This window comes from Triturus cristatus, chromosome 5_1, assembly GCF_964204655.1.
Source record: "Triturus cristatus chromosome 5_1, aTriCri1.1, whole genome shotgun sequence".
Taxonomy (NCBI): Eukaryota; Metazoa; Chordata; class Amphibia; order Caudata; family Salamandridae; genus Triturus; species Triturus cristatus.
Window position 1 is genome coordinate 80,841,474 of NC_140587.1, and position 16,206 is coordinate 80,857,679.

Genomic DNA, 16,206 nt, shown 5'->3' on the forward strand with positions numbered 1-16,206 from the left:
AAGCATAAGGAAATCATAAAGCATTTAATATTTTGTTTCGCATATTTACCTAATCTGGCTAAATGGCGTCCTCTATGTCAAATTCAGATCTTTTGTCTCTTATGCCCATAAATCGATCAATCAGTTCTTAAATGAATTGGGCATCTGATCAGTCCGTCACAGTCTCTGGCAAGCAGCTGTCCAGCAGTGTCACCGTCCTCTCCGTCAGCATAACGTCAGGAAATCAAGTAAAGCGACTAGCCTATGGACCCTCTCTAGTCTACTTCTTTTATAGTAAATTCAACAAAAAAATGTTACAATACACGTTTTTAAACAATTCTGATTGGTTGAACCAGGATCATTCTTCCTGATTCCCATGTGTTCAATGTTTCATTAGATGTAATTCTCAATTTATTAATAATTTGCAACTGTTACTAGTCCATTCAGGGCATGTTGATTCCCATACGGGTTTGTATCCATGGTGTCATCATTTATAACAGTTCTTAGTTTAAGGAAGTCCATTGTTTGAGGATTTGCACTCCTCCCGGTTTGACCTTCACGAGTACAATCTGCCTGGGGTCAGGACGAGGTTATTGTTGCTCATCTTTTAGCGCAGGCGCACTTCACTCAGTGACTTCTGTATCTCGTCTGTCCGTCAAAATAGGGATGGCAGCCATTTTGTGGCCACTCCAGATAGATCAACTTAAGCAAAGGAACACAAAACGTAATTAATACATGGAAATGACTGTTAAAATGATATTCCCTCACTAAACCCTCTATGTGTGTGTATTTATCTAGCAAAAGCAACACGCATTGCGGTTTATACTCACATTTTAAAGCACAATTCACAAATCACATCACAAAGCAACCTATAACATGCAATTTCTAAATATCTCACATTAGTATGCGTACGAAAATTCAGGCCATGCAAATGCGATTCCCACGTGTATTTTCTATTTAGTAATATTGATTATTCAAAACACAGCTAACCATTAATACTATTTAATATTAATCAATTATTCGTTTTAATTCAAAATGATAAAATGGAGGAGTTATACGAATCTTAGGGAAAACCTCACTCCAGCAGCTGTACCTGTGGAATCGAAAATATTATGAATAATAGAAATACATGTTCAAATATTATTAAAAAAGATAGTTCATTTGAATCAGAAACCAGGGTACATAGGAGCATCTAAAGAATTATGGTATCTGTTGATATATTTATATGTATGTATTGTGTATGTGTTATTCCACAATTAAATAATCCTTTTTAGACTTCTATCCCTGGTTCTATTGTGTTCCAAGGATTAGAGAACCAGTACTATAGAATGGCAGAGATACCAATGATGCCATCCCCTGAACAGAATCTAAGCCCAACTTACCGAAGGGCGTTTTTTCATACAGAATAATGTGGCCTAGAAAGGTCATAGAGACGAAAATAGTGCATTTTCAGGACAAATTTTGAAAAACAAAACATAAATCCAAGATTAACACGTACCCTGTGGCTCAGGGTTCCAGTAGAGCACAAAGAAGCCCATAATGGGTTGCTAGTCCATAAATCTATGAATGAATGTGGTTGGTCAAGAAAATCAGAAACTAATTCGAATAACGTGCAATAACGTGCAGAAATGACTGTTTTCCGACAGGGAAATGGGTGGTATTACTAATCCGAAACTTGAAATGCAGTGAAACAGGTGCAATCCGGAGCAGGACCGGCAAAATAAATGGGCAATTAGTCAAACAAAAATAATTCGAGTTCAGAGTAAAAAAAAATCATCAAAATAAAAAACGCAGGTACTGCACGAAACATAAAAAAGTGCTAAATAAGCTGATCGTGAGAGCACTCTGTGTAGCAGAAATAAAAACAAGCATTGGCATAGCCAATAGGTCTTGCCTTAGGGACCTTAAAAGTGTTTAGCCAGAGCAATTGCCTTTGCCAATTTCTTTAAGCTTTGGTGTAGAGCCTTGCGGCTGCTGTGCAGCATGTTGAAAGGTTTTAATAAAAAAGTGTTATAAACATTTGTTACGTTAGAAATATAAAACCAAGAAGACAATATGTACAACTGAACGACCCTATCCAAAAACAATTAACATAAGAAAGACATCTAGTCTTTTTCTCCTGGTCATGCTGACAACTTCTTCCTGCCTGTTGTAATGCTGGTTTGTTATTGTTTGTTTTTGTTATGGAGGTGAGTGGGTGGAGAGGTGGGGGCATAAACAACGGGATGGTGGATTTGTCCTTTTTGTTTCAGAAGTTCCTCCTGTCTGCCACGTAGAGAGAAGAACCAGGTGTCCTGCTTTTACTAAATGTAGATGAACTATTGTCCCGAAAGCATGGGTCTCGCATTACGTCTGATGTTTTTGAAAGCTGCAGGAACTCTTTATAGCATCGCTCATTGGAAAGCCGAGCTTTGTCAAGGATTCATGAATGGTTTCTGTTGCCTCTCATGCGCATGCGTGGGTGAGTGTGAGAGGTTGGCATTAAAGTGCTGCGGGAGAAGAAGGCTCGCCTGGCAGTGCGTAGACAGTCCTTTTACGCTGTGCTCCCTCTCTGCAGTCTCCGTTCACGGTCCCGAGCTCTGGGTTTAGAGCGAGTGCGTGTAGCACCATCATGGCAAACGGTCCCCCCCCCCCGATAAGCATGAATGCCCGCAAATAAATACACACCACACAAGTTTATACTTGGGAAAAACTGCTGCAGGTTTATTACATACAACGTTATGTAATCTGGTGGGTTAGCTTACGGGCGATCCAATGGCAGGTAGCATTCTCGCCACCTGCCTGCCTGATGAGCCTAGCAGCACCGTGGCAAACCACCTTTGTACTGCACCTTCTGGTGATTCCCTTCCAGGATCACCTGAACCTTGGTCCCTTATACTCACGCCCCTTTCAGGGCGGAGCGTAGCTAGGCAGGCCCCCGGTTGCTCAGGCCCACAACCGCCCGAAGGACTAACAGGGCACCGACACAGATTCCATGAACCTCCCATGAGGCTCCTGGGTTTCGGCTCTGGCACCCCTATGTGCCATGCAGAGGTACCCTTCTGTGCCCATTTGCTTCCAGATCGCCCTGTAACTCTGCCTGCAACGAAAAAGTACAACATTACAAAGTTCTTGCCATGTCTCCTTCTGCCAACACGTCGGGTAAGTGGTAGGGTGGGAGACAGCGTGACGAGAGTAGAGGCGTCCATGGTGCGTTCGGTGCACAAGAGGCAGAAAACATGGTGAGGGGGACATATGTACCCGTCACCCTGCCTGGCGCACCGGACGTGACGCGGCACGCCAGCGACCCTGGTGGGGACTCCTCCCGAGGCCAACCCCCCCCCCCCGAGGAGGGGGGGACAGGTAGGGGGGAAAATCCCAATGCCACTAGAAGGCCGCCCTCCTGAGTGGCCCCCTGTGGTGGCCTCGGGCAGCCGCATTCTTCATGACCCTGCAGTGAGAGAGAAATTCACAGCTTTTTCCATTGTCGCCATAGAATCAGATTCTACCAGCAAGTAATCTTTTCAACCAGAACGTCTGAATTACTCAAAAATGTTTTAGAGGAGGACTATAAGCACACGGCTTACCACTAAATATTACGTAGCCTTGTGCTTTAAGTTAAATCAACATTGATTAATGCGTGCACAAAATTACACAAAAAAGGAGACGTACAGCAAGTAACGCACTTGTCCACATCCATGAAACGCTGATTATCTACATATGCTCATGGACAAAGCCTCACACACACACACTAAACACACAGACATTCACACCGACATGTAAACGGATACACGAATGTCAGTTTAGTGGTCAAGTGAATGATGCTCGACAGCATTCTAGTATGTTAAGTGCACAATTGTAGATCAGTATGTTGCAGGTCTGCACGAGGCTGCTGCCTGCTCTTTGTGGGACCGATGCCTGTTCCCTCTCACAGACCCCCCAAGGGCTGCGGTGGGCTCTCAGAGACTGATGCCTGCTCTTGTGCTGCCTTTGCCCCTGAGTAAGATGTAGCAATAGAAGTGACTGATCTGTAGCCCAAGGTCATGGTGTCATTGAGAGAGAACTGGGAGAATGAAGACAGGCTCTGAGGCCGTCTCACACACCAAAACCAGCAAGTAGAGCGGGCGTCGAGGATTGAGGAAGTGGCTCGTGACATATTCAGGAGCAATCTAGATATCGGTTTCCGTCCTTACACTTTGGATAAGACTGTCCTGGTATTTAAGGGCCCTGGAAACCTCTGTCTGGATGTGTGTGCCTGGTACCTATGTTCTGGAAACAAGTGCCCTGTGCTTACAATCTACATCAGTGCATCTGTGGCTTGGTGTGACTGATGCTTCGAATTTAGAAACCTGTGGTTGAGGCTTATAATAAAGATATGTATGAATACTAATTGAAATGTGAATATGAGATTGGTACTTTTAATCTGCATATGTGTGGATGATCATGTGATGATTATTATTGTATGAACAACTTCACTTCACAGATCAACAGTTGTCACTTGTGTGCTTTGGTCTCGCCAGGTGAAGCTCCAGGACTGGCTGTGTCGTCTGACGAAGGAGATGGAATGCATGCTGGACTCTAAATTCAAGGAAGAGGAACCATATCAACCCATGAGGGTGAGTGGCAGCCGCGAGCCCTCTGCAGCTAAAGATCTTCATTGTGTGTGTGCAGGTCTGTGCATGGGTCTGTCTAGGTTAGAGACTCAGAGGCCTGTCATTCGCCCTCCAGCCTGACTTGTTCCTCCATCAGGTAAATGTACTGGGCAGAGAGCCGGGTCCGGGGGTTGGAGCCCACATCTTTCCAAGAGACTTAATGAAAGAAGTAAAAACACATATTACCCTCCCAACAGGTCCGCGGGGGTAATTGGCTCCTTGATGCAGATACAACAAGCATTTACAATGCAATGGTCTCGGCATTGTTAAAGTTAGAGCTGTTGGCATTGCTCATGACATTCTTGTATGTTTTTGTTTTTAAAACATTTAAAGAAACGGCATTGTTATTTACAATGTCAATAGCTTAATCACTCTCAAATGCGAGACCTATTGCATTTGCACCCACACACAGAGCCACCCACACAGAGCCACCCACACATACAGAGCCACCTACACACACAGAGCCACCTACACATACAGAGCCACTCACATAGAGCAACCTACATACAGAGTTACCCCCACCACTCACATAGAGCATTCTACACACAGAGTTACCCCCACACAGAGCCTCCCACACACACAGAGCCTCTCACATACACACACAGAGCCTCCCACACACACACACAGAGCCTCCCATACACACACACACACACACACAGAGCCTCCCACACACACACACAGAGCCTCCAACACACACACACACAGAGCCTCCCACACACACACACACACACACACACACAGAGCCTCCCACACACACACAGAGCCTCCCACACACACATACGCTACAGCCAGGGCTTTAAGAGGGCCGGGTCTCACCAGTGAAGAGCATCGGCAGTTTTTTAAATGGGGCCTCGAAACGGGTCTCTATCGGGAGAGACCCCATGAGACGTGTCCGGGAGGTTTCGAGGTCTCAACCATCTGAGTACCTGCTTCTGGGACGGCGCATGGTCCTGGTGCGCGCATTGTCTGACCACCCGAATACCTGCTTCTTGGGGGTGTGGGCAGGGAGACTCCCGTAGCGTGTCCGGGGCTTCCAGGGTCTGAAGCGCACGTGTTCCAGCTTGTCGGGGTAGAGACAGCCAGAGGCGTGAGACCTCAGAGTTTAACCCGATGCTCAGAAATGTAAGTTTAATTCCAACAGCATCCTCATAGTCGCCCACATTTTTGCTCTCAGGGTCCGTCGGTTTTATATCCGTACGGTTGGCAATTCGCCGAGGGGCACTCGCATGTCTTCCAAACTCCCGGGCACTGTACTTCGTAGGGATTTAACTACCCATGTAAGTATGACACATAAAGATTGTCTTTAACTGTATGGTTTGGCCGCTGGTATTATTGGGGGTGGACTCCTCGAATCCACGAGCACGCTCTGCAGCCACGAATTATTTAACAAAACCTTCATGCGCGTTGTAAGAAGTCTCGTGGGTGGGAAAAATGCAAACCCAGTGAAAGTTTAAGGATGTATGCACTGTACCACCTTATCACGTTCAATTCCGCGGCTCGTCAGGGGTCGGGAATCCCGTGCATCCCTTGCACGCTCACTTCAGCGCCTAGACGCCTTGCACGCTCACTTCAGCGCCTTGTCAGGGGTCGTACATAGGATACGGACAATATAAACACATACACCACTCTTTGCAGTGTCTACAGTAAAAGGTGTAAAGCAGAGTGTGAGTATTCGAACTACAAGAATACAGTTATCGGCGAGGCGTGGCTGTGCCTGTGTTTTGGAATCGAGTGGTGTGAAGTGCGTGCTTGTGTGTGTCTGTCTTTAGTGGCGCCCGCTGGCCGCCACCGCTGGTTTCACATTACATAGCTTTAGGACCCGAGGCTGCAACCTGGCAGGACGCAGACGTCTCAAGTGTCCCACGCCAGCGGAGAGTACGAAATACGAGTTTCTTTTCTATCTTTTGCAAATCTACAAATTCCAGAATGTACTGGGGTAAAAAAGCCTGCCAGTTTCAAGGGGACGATTCGCAGAGTTTTTAATGCACTGAGATCGAGTTTATGTGCACAAAAAGGTCAACTAAGGGTTAAGGTCAGATCTTTGGATTCAAAGTGTCGGACTCTGCGAAAGACAGGAGTGCGTGTCTCGGTCTCCCCAGGGTGAAAACCGGAAGGCAGCACCGCCATACTCATTCAATGGCAAAATACGGTCCCTGTAGACAAGATGAAACCAAACCATTGTGCAAAAATCAGATCTTTCAAATAAATCTACCTGTGCGATCAACAGGAGTAGGTTTAGCGGATGTGAAATGTAAGCCTCCCACTTGCTTGGATTTCTACTTACTTCTGTGAGTTTTGTCAGAGGGAATCGCCCTGAACACCACCGTCTTTCTCCGAGGTCAAGCAGAAATGCCTCGGAGAAACGCAGCGGCGTTTTCGGATTCGGGGGCGTGTTTTCCTTTCTCTCCTCTTGCCATTGGCTGGAATGTTTACATTCCAGAGGAGCGAAAGAATTGAAAAAACACGGCCCCGAATCCGAAAAGGACGGGGCTAGTTTGGAGAGACAAACCTCTTCTCCAATGGCTGGCCAGCATTTAAGAGGCCAGCCAATGGAGAAGAGGAGAGAAGAGGGGCAGGTTAAAGCCCCTCTCTCCAAGTCATTAAATCTCGCGAGCGAGACTGCGCAAGCGCAGCCTTCGCTAGCCGAGACCTAAAAATGGCTTCATTTCAACAGAGGCACTAGACATTGCATCCGAAGAGTTCAGACTGCACTGGGGTGAACGCAGGGATTGTCCGGCCCTTCAACACTAATCCTCATTGATTTTGTGAAGGTCTTTGATTTTCTGGACACTGCCTTATTGCAGCAGGTTCTAACTCGATTGAACTTCGGGCCATAGTTTCTTTTACAATTTAAGTCATCCAGTGGCCAGAGTAAGAATCAGTTGCATTTTATCCTCTGCATTTGATATCAGAAGAGGAACAATAGAAGGATTCCAGCAGGAGGGGGATTATGAAGACCACATTTATCTATAGACAGACACTATTCCATTTTACATGACATCAAAGGCAGACAGGTCAGAGACTCATGCAAATCCTGAAATAATTTGGGTCAGTATCTGGACTGCACGTGAACTGGAATACATCCAGTCTGGTCCCACTGAAGGGCAAATTCAGCTACTTCCAGTGGGGTGACATGCACATTGCTACCGCATCACAATTTAAATCTCTTGGGATACTCTTGTTGTTTGAGCCGACTCACAGCTGAGAATTAAACCTCATACCCCTGAGACACCGTATCATAACAGTGGCGTAACGAAACTTGAGCCCCCCCCCTGCAGGGTACATGGAGGGGTCCCCTTCGGACTCAATCTGGAGCTCTCAGGACGAAGTGCGGTGCTCAGGGGGTCCCCTGGTTCTTGGAACCCCCGCACCGCAGAGACTGCAGGGGCCAAAATTAGAAAAAAATGCTTCATTTGTGCTTTTTGTTTATTTTGAAATATTTGTATCGTTCATTTAAAGTTTTTCTTTATTGTTGTAGTGTGTTAGAAGAAAACGACAGCCTTTCCTTCATGCCAGAAAATTTGTCGCACAGTTCACTTTATAAAATACTCACACTTTGCAGTGAGAGTAAAAAAACACACATTTCCATGTCAAAAGAATGAGCAGCAATTTGTCAGAGGGCTAGACTGACATTTGCCTTCTGTCTTTGAATCCACAGCAAATATGGAGAGATAAAAAGAAAATGTAAAGGCCTCTTTATTGCTCATTCGCCTTTTGAACCCTAGCATGGCTATTTTGGGACCCCCAATCCCTACTTCCTGCGCCTATGCCAGTAGGTGCCCTCTTAGGGCTCAAGGGGCTGTTGTAGTTGAGGCCACTCCTGCTTCGGGCCCTGGTGTGCTGCACCCATTGCACAACTGGTAGCTACGCCCCAGGGTGTCTCTATTAGTTCAGGTTATGAGTGGATGTTTATGAGGGACCACCATTGAGCATTGACAAAGCAAATAGGTTGGGCTTGTTTTAGGTGCTTGACCCTTACTGTGTGACAGGTCTGGATGCAACAATACGAAGGTCACAAAAAGACACCAAACTCCTGGAGTGGCACACTGTTTATATGTTTGAAGCCACGCCCTTAATTACGCAGGCCACACAGCTTGGAATGGATTTCTAGTTACCCCCTCCCCACCCTTTGAGAAACTCCCTTCAGTTTGTTCATCCTAGGTAAAGCCCTGACGCCGGACCTAACTAACTAACTAACTCTACCAGCTTGAAGAGGAATCGTTGAAGAAGGGCCAGACCTGGTGATTTGGGTAGAATGGAAAGAGACATGACAGGGGACAAACAGAAGACGACAGAAGGAAAGGAAAAGCGCGGGAAGAGCAGAGTGGAGCGCGAGACAACTGCGGAGCTATGACGCGCTGGATGCGGCGGGACCATCCATCACACACGTCTGACAGCTTGATAAACAACACGCAGCACCGCACCGAACAGGCAAATTACGCAGACACTGAAATGAATCAACTGAATTCAAAGCGTTACATCCGCCATTAACGCCGAATGAAAAGCTTTGCCGCGCGCGCTGACAGAGCCAATTCACGAGCGAATGAAACAACAAGCAATTCCGTGTGCGATCCATTCTGGTCTGACTTCAAAGGGATGCTGAGGGTGGGGCGGGATCCGAGGGCCCTGCGTCATGTGGAGCATCTGGGAGGAAAGGAGCATCTCTGCCCCTAGACCATCAGTGACGTATCCAGGGCAGCATCTAATTGCGCATCCCCGGCGCGCGAGGGCTGTTGTTTAAGAGTGCAAAAGGCACACTAGAGAGCGCTCAAACACACATTAATGCAATAGCGAAACCATAAAAAAACAAGCGTGACCAGTCGTGGGACCGACAGAAGATGTGCACGCGGTGACTGCCTTTACTGGCAGTGAAAAAAAAGTCCCCAGTGTATTACGATCAGTGTTAGAAGTGGGGGGGAACGGAAGGGCACGGCGTGCCCCTACTTTTAAAAATTATGCTAGTCCGTTCCCCTACTTCTTGATTTAAAAAAAGCGTCCTGGGACTGCCCTAATTCAGGCCCTGTTCTAGTAAGGGCTTGAAGGCAGGCGCGAAACGCCATGGGGCTCAAAGTGCTTCAAAGCCGGGGCGCGCACACACAGACAGTTTCAGAGATTATCGCAGCCGTACCTGAGTACTTCACAGGTCTTTAACCCCTTCCCTGCTCATGACGGAACCGTTCCGTCATGAGCCACGGTTGTCGTGTGCTCATGACGGAACGGTTCCGTCATGACAATCCTGCCGGCGGCCGCTCCGCCTGCGCGGCGCTGTTTCCCCGCCTGTGCGGGGCGACAACGCAAATGGGCGGAGTCATGACGGAACCGTTCCGTCATGAGCACAGCTCAACTGTGGCTCATGACGGAGCGGCTCCGTCATGAGCACAGGCCCGCCGCGCTGCCCCCCTGCCCCCCCCAGCGCTGCAGCGGAATGTCCGCAGCAGCGAAGGGGTTAAAAGACCATTTACATGTTAACGAGGCTTTGTTTATTTTTTCACCCCTTCATCTCCAACAGGGGCTGGCGAAAGGCGACACATCCTTTCTTTGGCCACGGTAACCTTTGCCGACTGTCCTGCTGCGTGGATATTCTTTTTCTATGCAGCGCAGGAGAAAAGAAGTTTGTTTATTTTGATTCACCTTTCCCGACCCCTGCAGCTGCTCATCACTTCAGGCTGCGACACTAAGTTTGACTAATGGAGTAGGGAGGAGAATGTGTCACTATTTGTTTTTCTTTTTAAATTCTGCACAGGCGCAGCAGGACATGTACTTCGTGTGTGCTTCATTTAATCCGTTTTTATCATTATCATGGCCGATGCAGGACAACAATAGGACAATAAAAAGATGCCCAGATAACGCTGGGGATTAATGATCCTGCTGGAGAGCAATCATTTGTCCGTTAGTAGTTAAGTGCAGATGAACTGTGTTTTATGTGGAATCTCAGTGGGTTACTGTCATTGTGACAGAGATCCTTGTGTTACTTGCAGTTCAGAAGTTACAATCCTAACATAGGACAGTGACCAATGAACTGTCATCAAAGAGCAGTATGCAAACCTGAATGATATAGTTAGAACTTCGCGTTTTTTGTTTTGTGATATAGTTAGAACTTCCCCAGTCTTTCATTGTTCTAATGTTGCTAAAATGAGTATCTTTGGGCAGATATACATTTTTATCAGTAAAGCCAACCCCTAACCACTGGAGTACTCTTTAAATCCTGAGTTTGTGCTTCTCCAGACCAAACCCTCTTAAAATAACTGCCCACCAGTATGGATGACATGTGATTCATACACCTTGTAACCCTCATTGGCTTTTGTGACATTCCCTGTAGGCTGATTTACATACTTGTATGATTCGTTGTCTCTGTATAATGTGTGCGTGGTGTAAAGTACTGACCCACACTACACTGATATGAGTAGCGCTACACAACAAATGAAATGCATATGAGAGAGGGGCTACATAAAGATGAGGGGCACTGTTGGAGGGTGGCAGTGAGGGAATCCGAGGAGGAGGTAGTGGGAGTGGCTATGGAGCGATGAGGGGCACTGTTGGAGGGTGGCAGTGAGGGAATCTGAGGCAGAGGTCATGGGGGAGGGGGGAGCTAGGGAGAGATGAGGGGCACTGCTGGAGGATGGTAGTGAGGGATTCTGAGGAGGAGGTAGTGGGAGTGACTATGGAGCGATGAGGGGCACTGTTGGAGGGTGGCAGTGAGGGAATCCGAAGAAGAGGTCATGGGGGGGAGGGGGGAGCTAGGGAGAGATGAGGGCACTGCTGGAGGGTGGAAGTGAGGGAGTCTGAGGAGGAGGTCATGAGGGGGATGGGCTACAGAGAGATGAGGGGCACTGGTGGAGGGTGGCAGTGAGGGAATCCGAGGAGGAGGCCATGAGGGGGAGGGGCTATGGGGAGATGATGGGCACTAGTGGAGGATGGCAGTGAGGGAATCCGAGGAGGAGGTAGTGGGAGTGGCTATGGAGCGATGAGGGGCACTGTTGGAGGGTGGCAGTGAGGGAATCTGAGGAAGAGGTCATGGGGGAGGGTGGAGCTAGGGAGAGATGAGGGGCACTGCTGGAGGATGGTAGTGAGGGATTCTGAGGAGAAGGTCATGAGGGGGAGGGGCTACAGCAAAATGAGGGGCACTGGTGGAGGGTGGCAGTGAGGGAATCCGAGGAGGAGGTCATGAGGGGGAGGGGCTATGGGGAGATGAGGAGCACTTGTGGCGTATGGCAGTGATTATTGGTGTGGCGCCAAAAAAGACTTTCGCATCAGCGCTAAAGCCGGCCTTGTCATGGCCTTTCTGTTTTTGTTTATTTAATTAGCAGTCGGGTCATAAGGGCTACTGTGGAACATACTTTAAAGTGTGTGCTAATTATATTTACTACTATATTCAATGTTTTAAGTTTGAAGGTTATTTTACTAATGTTTTTACCGGGAAAAATGAAAGTGGAGCCCGATGGTGCCTGATATGGGGCTGGGGCCCAAGGTCAGCTGTGAGATAAGGTGCACTGGAGAGGAGTAGTAGATAATCAAGCCTGTAAGGGAGTGCGTTGCGGAGTCTGGGGTCAGGTGGAGGTAGCAATGAAGAGGGATCCTCCATGAAGGCTCGAACAGAGGGAGCCCAAGTAGTGTCACTTGCCTGATACTACCACCTCAGAAACCTCCTCTTCCCATCAAAGGAAAATTACATAGAAAAAACAGTTTTTGAGAGTGATAATATTTAGAAAGAGATTTGGAAAAGAGTGCGATTTACTGGGCCTTGTAAGACTAAGAAGAGATAAAGGAGGGCCCGGAGGATTTGCAGTCTGGGTGTTGCTACTCCCAAGATAATTTTGAAAAAAAAACTATAGGGTCAAATACTGCATTTTATTTTCAACACCCCATTTTTACACAAATTCTCTACAAAGCCATTACTGTGCCAAGACAACATCCCCAGGAGTTGACCACATTTTTTTTCAAGATGCACAATATGTTCCTCCCATAAGTAAATATTTACCTCCACTTTGCCAAGGCCTGTGTTTTGTCCTGCTTGCTCACATGTTATCTCACTCAGGCTCACTACCCCCATTATTCATTCTCATTCACTTTCCCTTTTACTCAAAATTGCTCACTTGCACTCACTCTTCAACATTCGGTATCAAATTCTCACTCTCACTCAGTCTCACCACTTTTTCCTACTCTGATTACCTCATTCTAACTTACAGTTTCACTTACTCTACGTGACTCCTTCTCAATCACTTTCTCTCACTTTCATCGACATACACTCTTTCACTCATGCTCAGTTATATTCAGGCACTCAATCATTCACACCCACATTTACTTACTCGCACTCATTCTTCTTTGCAGGACACTTGAATACATATGTGCTATACTATATTTGAGCAGCTAGCTGGCTGACATGAATAAGAATTATTTATTTATTTATCTCACTTGTAAAGCGCACTCTCACCTAACAGGCGTCCTGGCGCTGACAATCAAGAGTGCACAATTTGTGGATAAGAAGGAGCCCTTGTGGGTTTCCGTGAGTCAGATCAGATTCTCTTGAAGAGTTCCTTTGTCTCTGAGCCCTGCTTAACACATGTGTACAGGAGGAGCCCTATATTCATGTCCTCAATGTTTGAGACAAAAAATACTCATTGATTTCTGAACGAGAGTAAAAGCGTTAAGGTAACATGTCGTTCCTGCTTATATTTTGCATGCTTTACATAATCCTGCATTCCCTGTGAGTATTTGCTTTTCCCAGAATGTTGTTACTTTTTTTCAGGCACTGCATAATTTGAAATGAGTCACATCCAGGTGCTTATAATGGGGCAGAATTGGGTTGTAGGTGAAGACAGTGCGAGTTTCACTCAGTGGGGCAGAAGGGTGTTCGGTGGGGATAGGATGTGGCATTATGGCCAGAGCTACCAAATTTGGAACTGGGGAACCTGGTTCAGCCTTCATGCCTTGTCCATCAGACCACTCCTGAGGGAGCACCCATGATAGACTTTAGAAGGCCCCACTAGACCTTAGAAGCCCTGGTCTCTTAGCACCAACAGGTGAACCCTACCGGTGGCCAGTTGGGTAAACTTGAAGCCCTGTCCACCACAATTCATACCCAGGTTCACCACCAGTCTTGCGGGCAGGTCTACAAAGCAGCACACCCTAGAGCAGCAGTGGCTTTGTCACGCAGTAGTTTTCCTGCAATAATAAAAGTCTCCCACGGTTTTTGACGCATTCATAGATTTACAAGGACTTGTAATCCTGGGAATGCGGCAAAATCTTGTGCTGCCCCAGAGGAGGCATAACTAGGAGAAATATCTTTATTTCTCCTTGCTTTTTCCTCTTTCAAACTGTGCTTTATTCTGCAGCCCACATAGAAAGATGAAAAAGCCTCTCAAGATTGTTTTTGTACAGGAAGGTGCCCCTTCCTGCACAAAAACAATCCTGCATGCAAAGGAGGCACCCTTGCACCATGGGGCAAGTGTGCCTGCGTTGAAGCTAGGCTGTCGAAATGGCGCCAGTGCAGGGGGAAAAGACCGGAATGCACCATATTGGATAAATACGGCACATTCCCGCCCTTTCCCTGTGACGCAGGGCAGCGCAGCAAAGTAACTTGCTGTGCTGCCCTGCGCCACCATTCCCATAAATATGTCCCTAAGCTCACAAATAGTAAATTGACCACACTAATTATCTGTGTAAGAGCATGTATTGATAAACACAATGAGCCACTGACCTTTTTCTTGGACCTTGTTGAGTTGCCAAGCACAGCAGCAGATCTAATCTTAGATACCTTATTTGCATGCTTAGAGAGACACGGTTTTACTGATGAGTATTTAAAAAGTCATTTGGTTCAGCTTGTAACAGATGATGCTTCCAATATGATAGGTAGGAAATCCGGAGTGGCAACTCTTCTGAAACTGAAATATCCACAGTTGAGTGTATGGCACTGTGCTAACCACAAGCTGGAGCTTGCTGTGGGTGATGTTTGTAAAGAAGTCGCAGGCATTAATCGGCTCAAATTTTTTTTTGATAAACTATATACCACCTACCATGCCTCTCCGAAAAATCAGAGAGAGCTTGGGGAATGTGCTCTAGAGGTAGAAGTAAGACTTCTGGCAATTGGAAAGGTGCTAGATGTACGTTGGGTGTCCTCAAGTGAAAGATCTATGAGAGCTGTTTGGAATAACTACAAAGGACTTATTAAACATTTCATGGAATCTTCCGAAGACTCAACGAGGAGTGACATTGAGCAGAGGAAATATGCTGGTTTAAACCGTTTAATAACCTCCCTGGTGTTTGTTTAAAATATGGGCATTTTATATGATGCTCTCACAGAATTGGGTGACCTATCCAGAAGGCTGCAGCGGCGTGATATGACCATATATGAGGCCGATCGTTCAATACAGATGCAGATTTTAGTGTTTGAATCAATGGCTGATGCACCTGGGCCCTTTGGTTGCTACAACTGCATTAGATGCTGCTGAACGGATGCAGTTTGCTGGTGTAGGACTGCAACAGAACAAAGGCTGTGTTAGCATCAATAGGGCACAGTTCTTTAGGAGCTTAGCAAATAACCTGCGAAAAAGGATGACAATGTCTAATGCATCAAATGTTTCTAGATGCACAACCACAAACAATGATGAAATAGAATACAAAGAGTTAGTACATAGAATGAAACTCCTACAACCAGTTTATTGGCCAGATCCAGTAGACATCTTATACGGTGAGGGAGAATTACAAAACCTTTGTAGCAGGTTGCATGTATTTGATACCAGGCAGTACATCCTTGGTTTCAGAGAGTACAAACAAAATAAAAATTGCATCTCTGAAAGCCTGAAACCATTAATGCACATTATAAACACCTTTTGTACCTCAACTGCTGAATGTGAACGGGGCTTTAGTGTAATGAATGATGTGCTCACACCACTGCGGAACAGAATATCAATCAATCGTCTGTCTTCTACAATGTTCATAAATATCGTGGGGCCACCTGTCATAGAATTTAAACCTGAATTTTATGTTCAGAAATGGTTAGAAAAAGGGAGGAGAAGTACAGATGAAAGAAACTGCATGGCTCGGAGACAAATGGCTTTTGATTCCACTTATAAGCGTATTTGGAATATTCTGTGATTGGAAACATGTTCCACATTGTAAATGAATTAAATATAAACAACTTATATATTAAACCTCAAATAAACATGTTTATTGATTCTTTGAATTAAATAACGTTATAAGCTGTCAGTGAAATGCCAAACGTTCAAAAATTGGTATGTTTTGCTATTTCTAGCCACACCTCCGACTCCGCCCACTAATCCAAACCCTGGGTTATTCCCGCCCCCTGAGTCTCCGCCCACAGTTCCCCTACTTTTTTTTCCCCACTTCGACCACTGATTACGATGCCAGTAAAGCATCCAATCCCAGCGTGCATATCTTCTGTCTCGTTTGTCTCCCCGCGTGCACGCTGGAATCGTATCGTTTCCAAAAGGCCTCTGCATGTCAGTGCAGTGCATGCGCTGCTTTCGCCAGGCCGAGACCTAAAAAGTTGTGCTTTTAGATTAGCTGATAAGAACACCGTTTTAGACAACAATAGTGATCTGCTTAGGTCAACATCCAAGTTCCCCAGTTTGTCTGC

At 46.3% G+C, this 16,206-nt stretch overlaps 1 protein-coding gene across 1 annotated transcript in view; it reads left to right on the plus strand.

Moving 5' to 3' along the window:
* LOC146830253 (E3 ubiquitin-protein ligase TRIM39-like) overlaps positions 1-16,206 on the plus strand; it is a 175,605-nt gene that overhangs the window by 21,748 nt on the left and 137,651 nt on the right. The window contains exon 2 of the mRNA XM_085604453.1: positions 4,479-4,574. Coding sequence (XP_085460579.1) covers positions 4,479-4,574 — 96 coding nt within the window. The remainder of the gene's footprint in view (positions 1-4,478; positions 4,575-16,206) is intronic.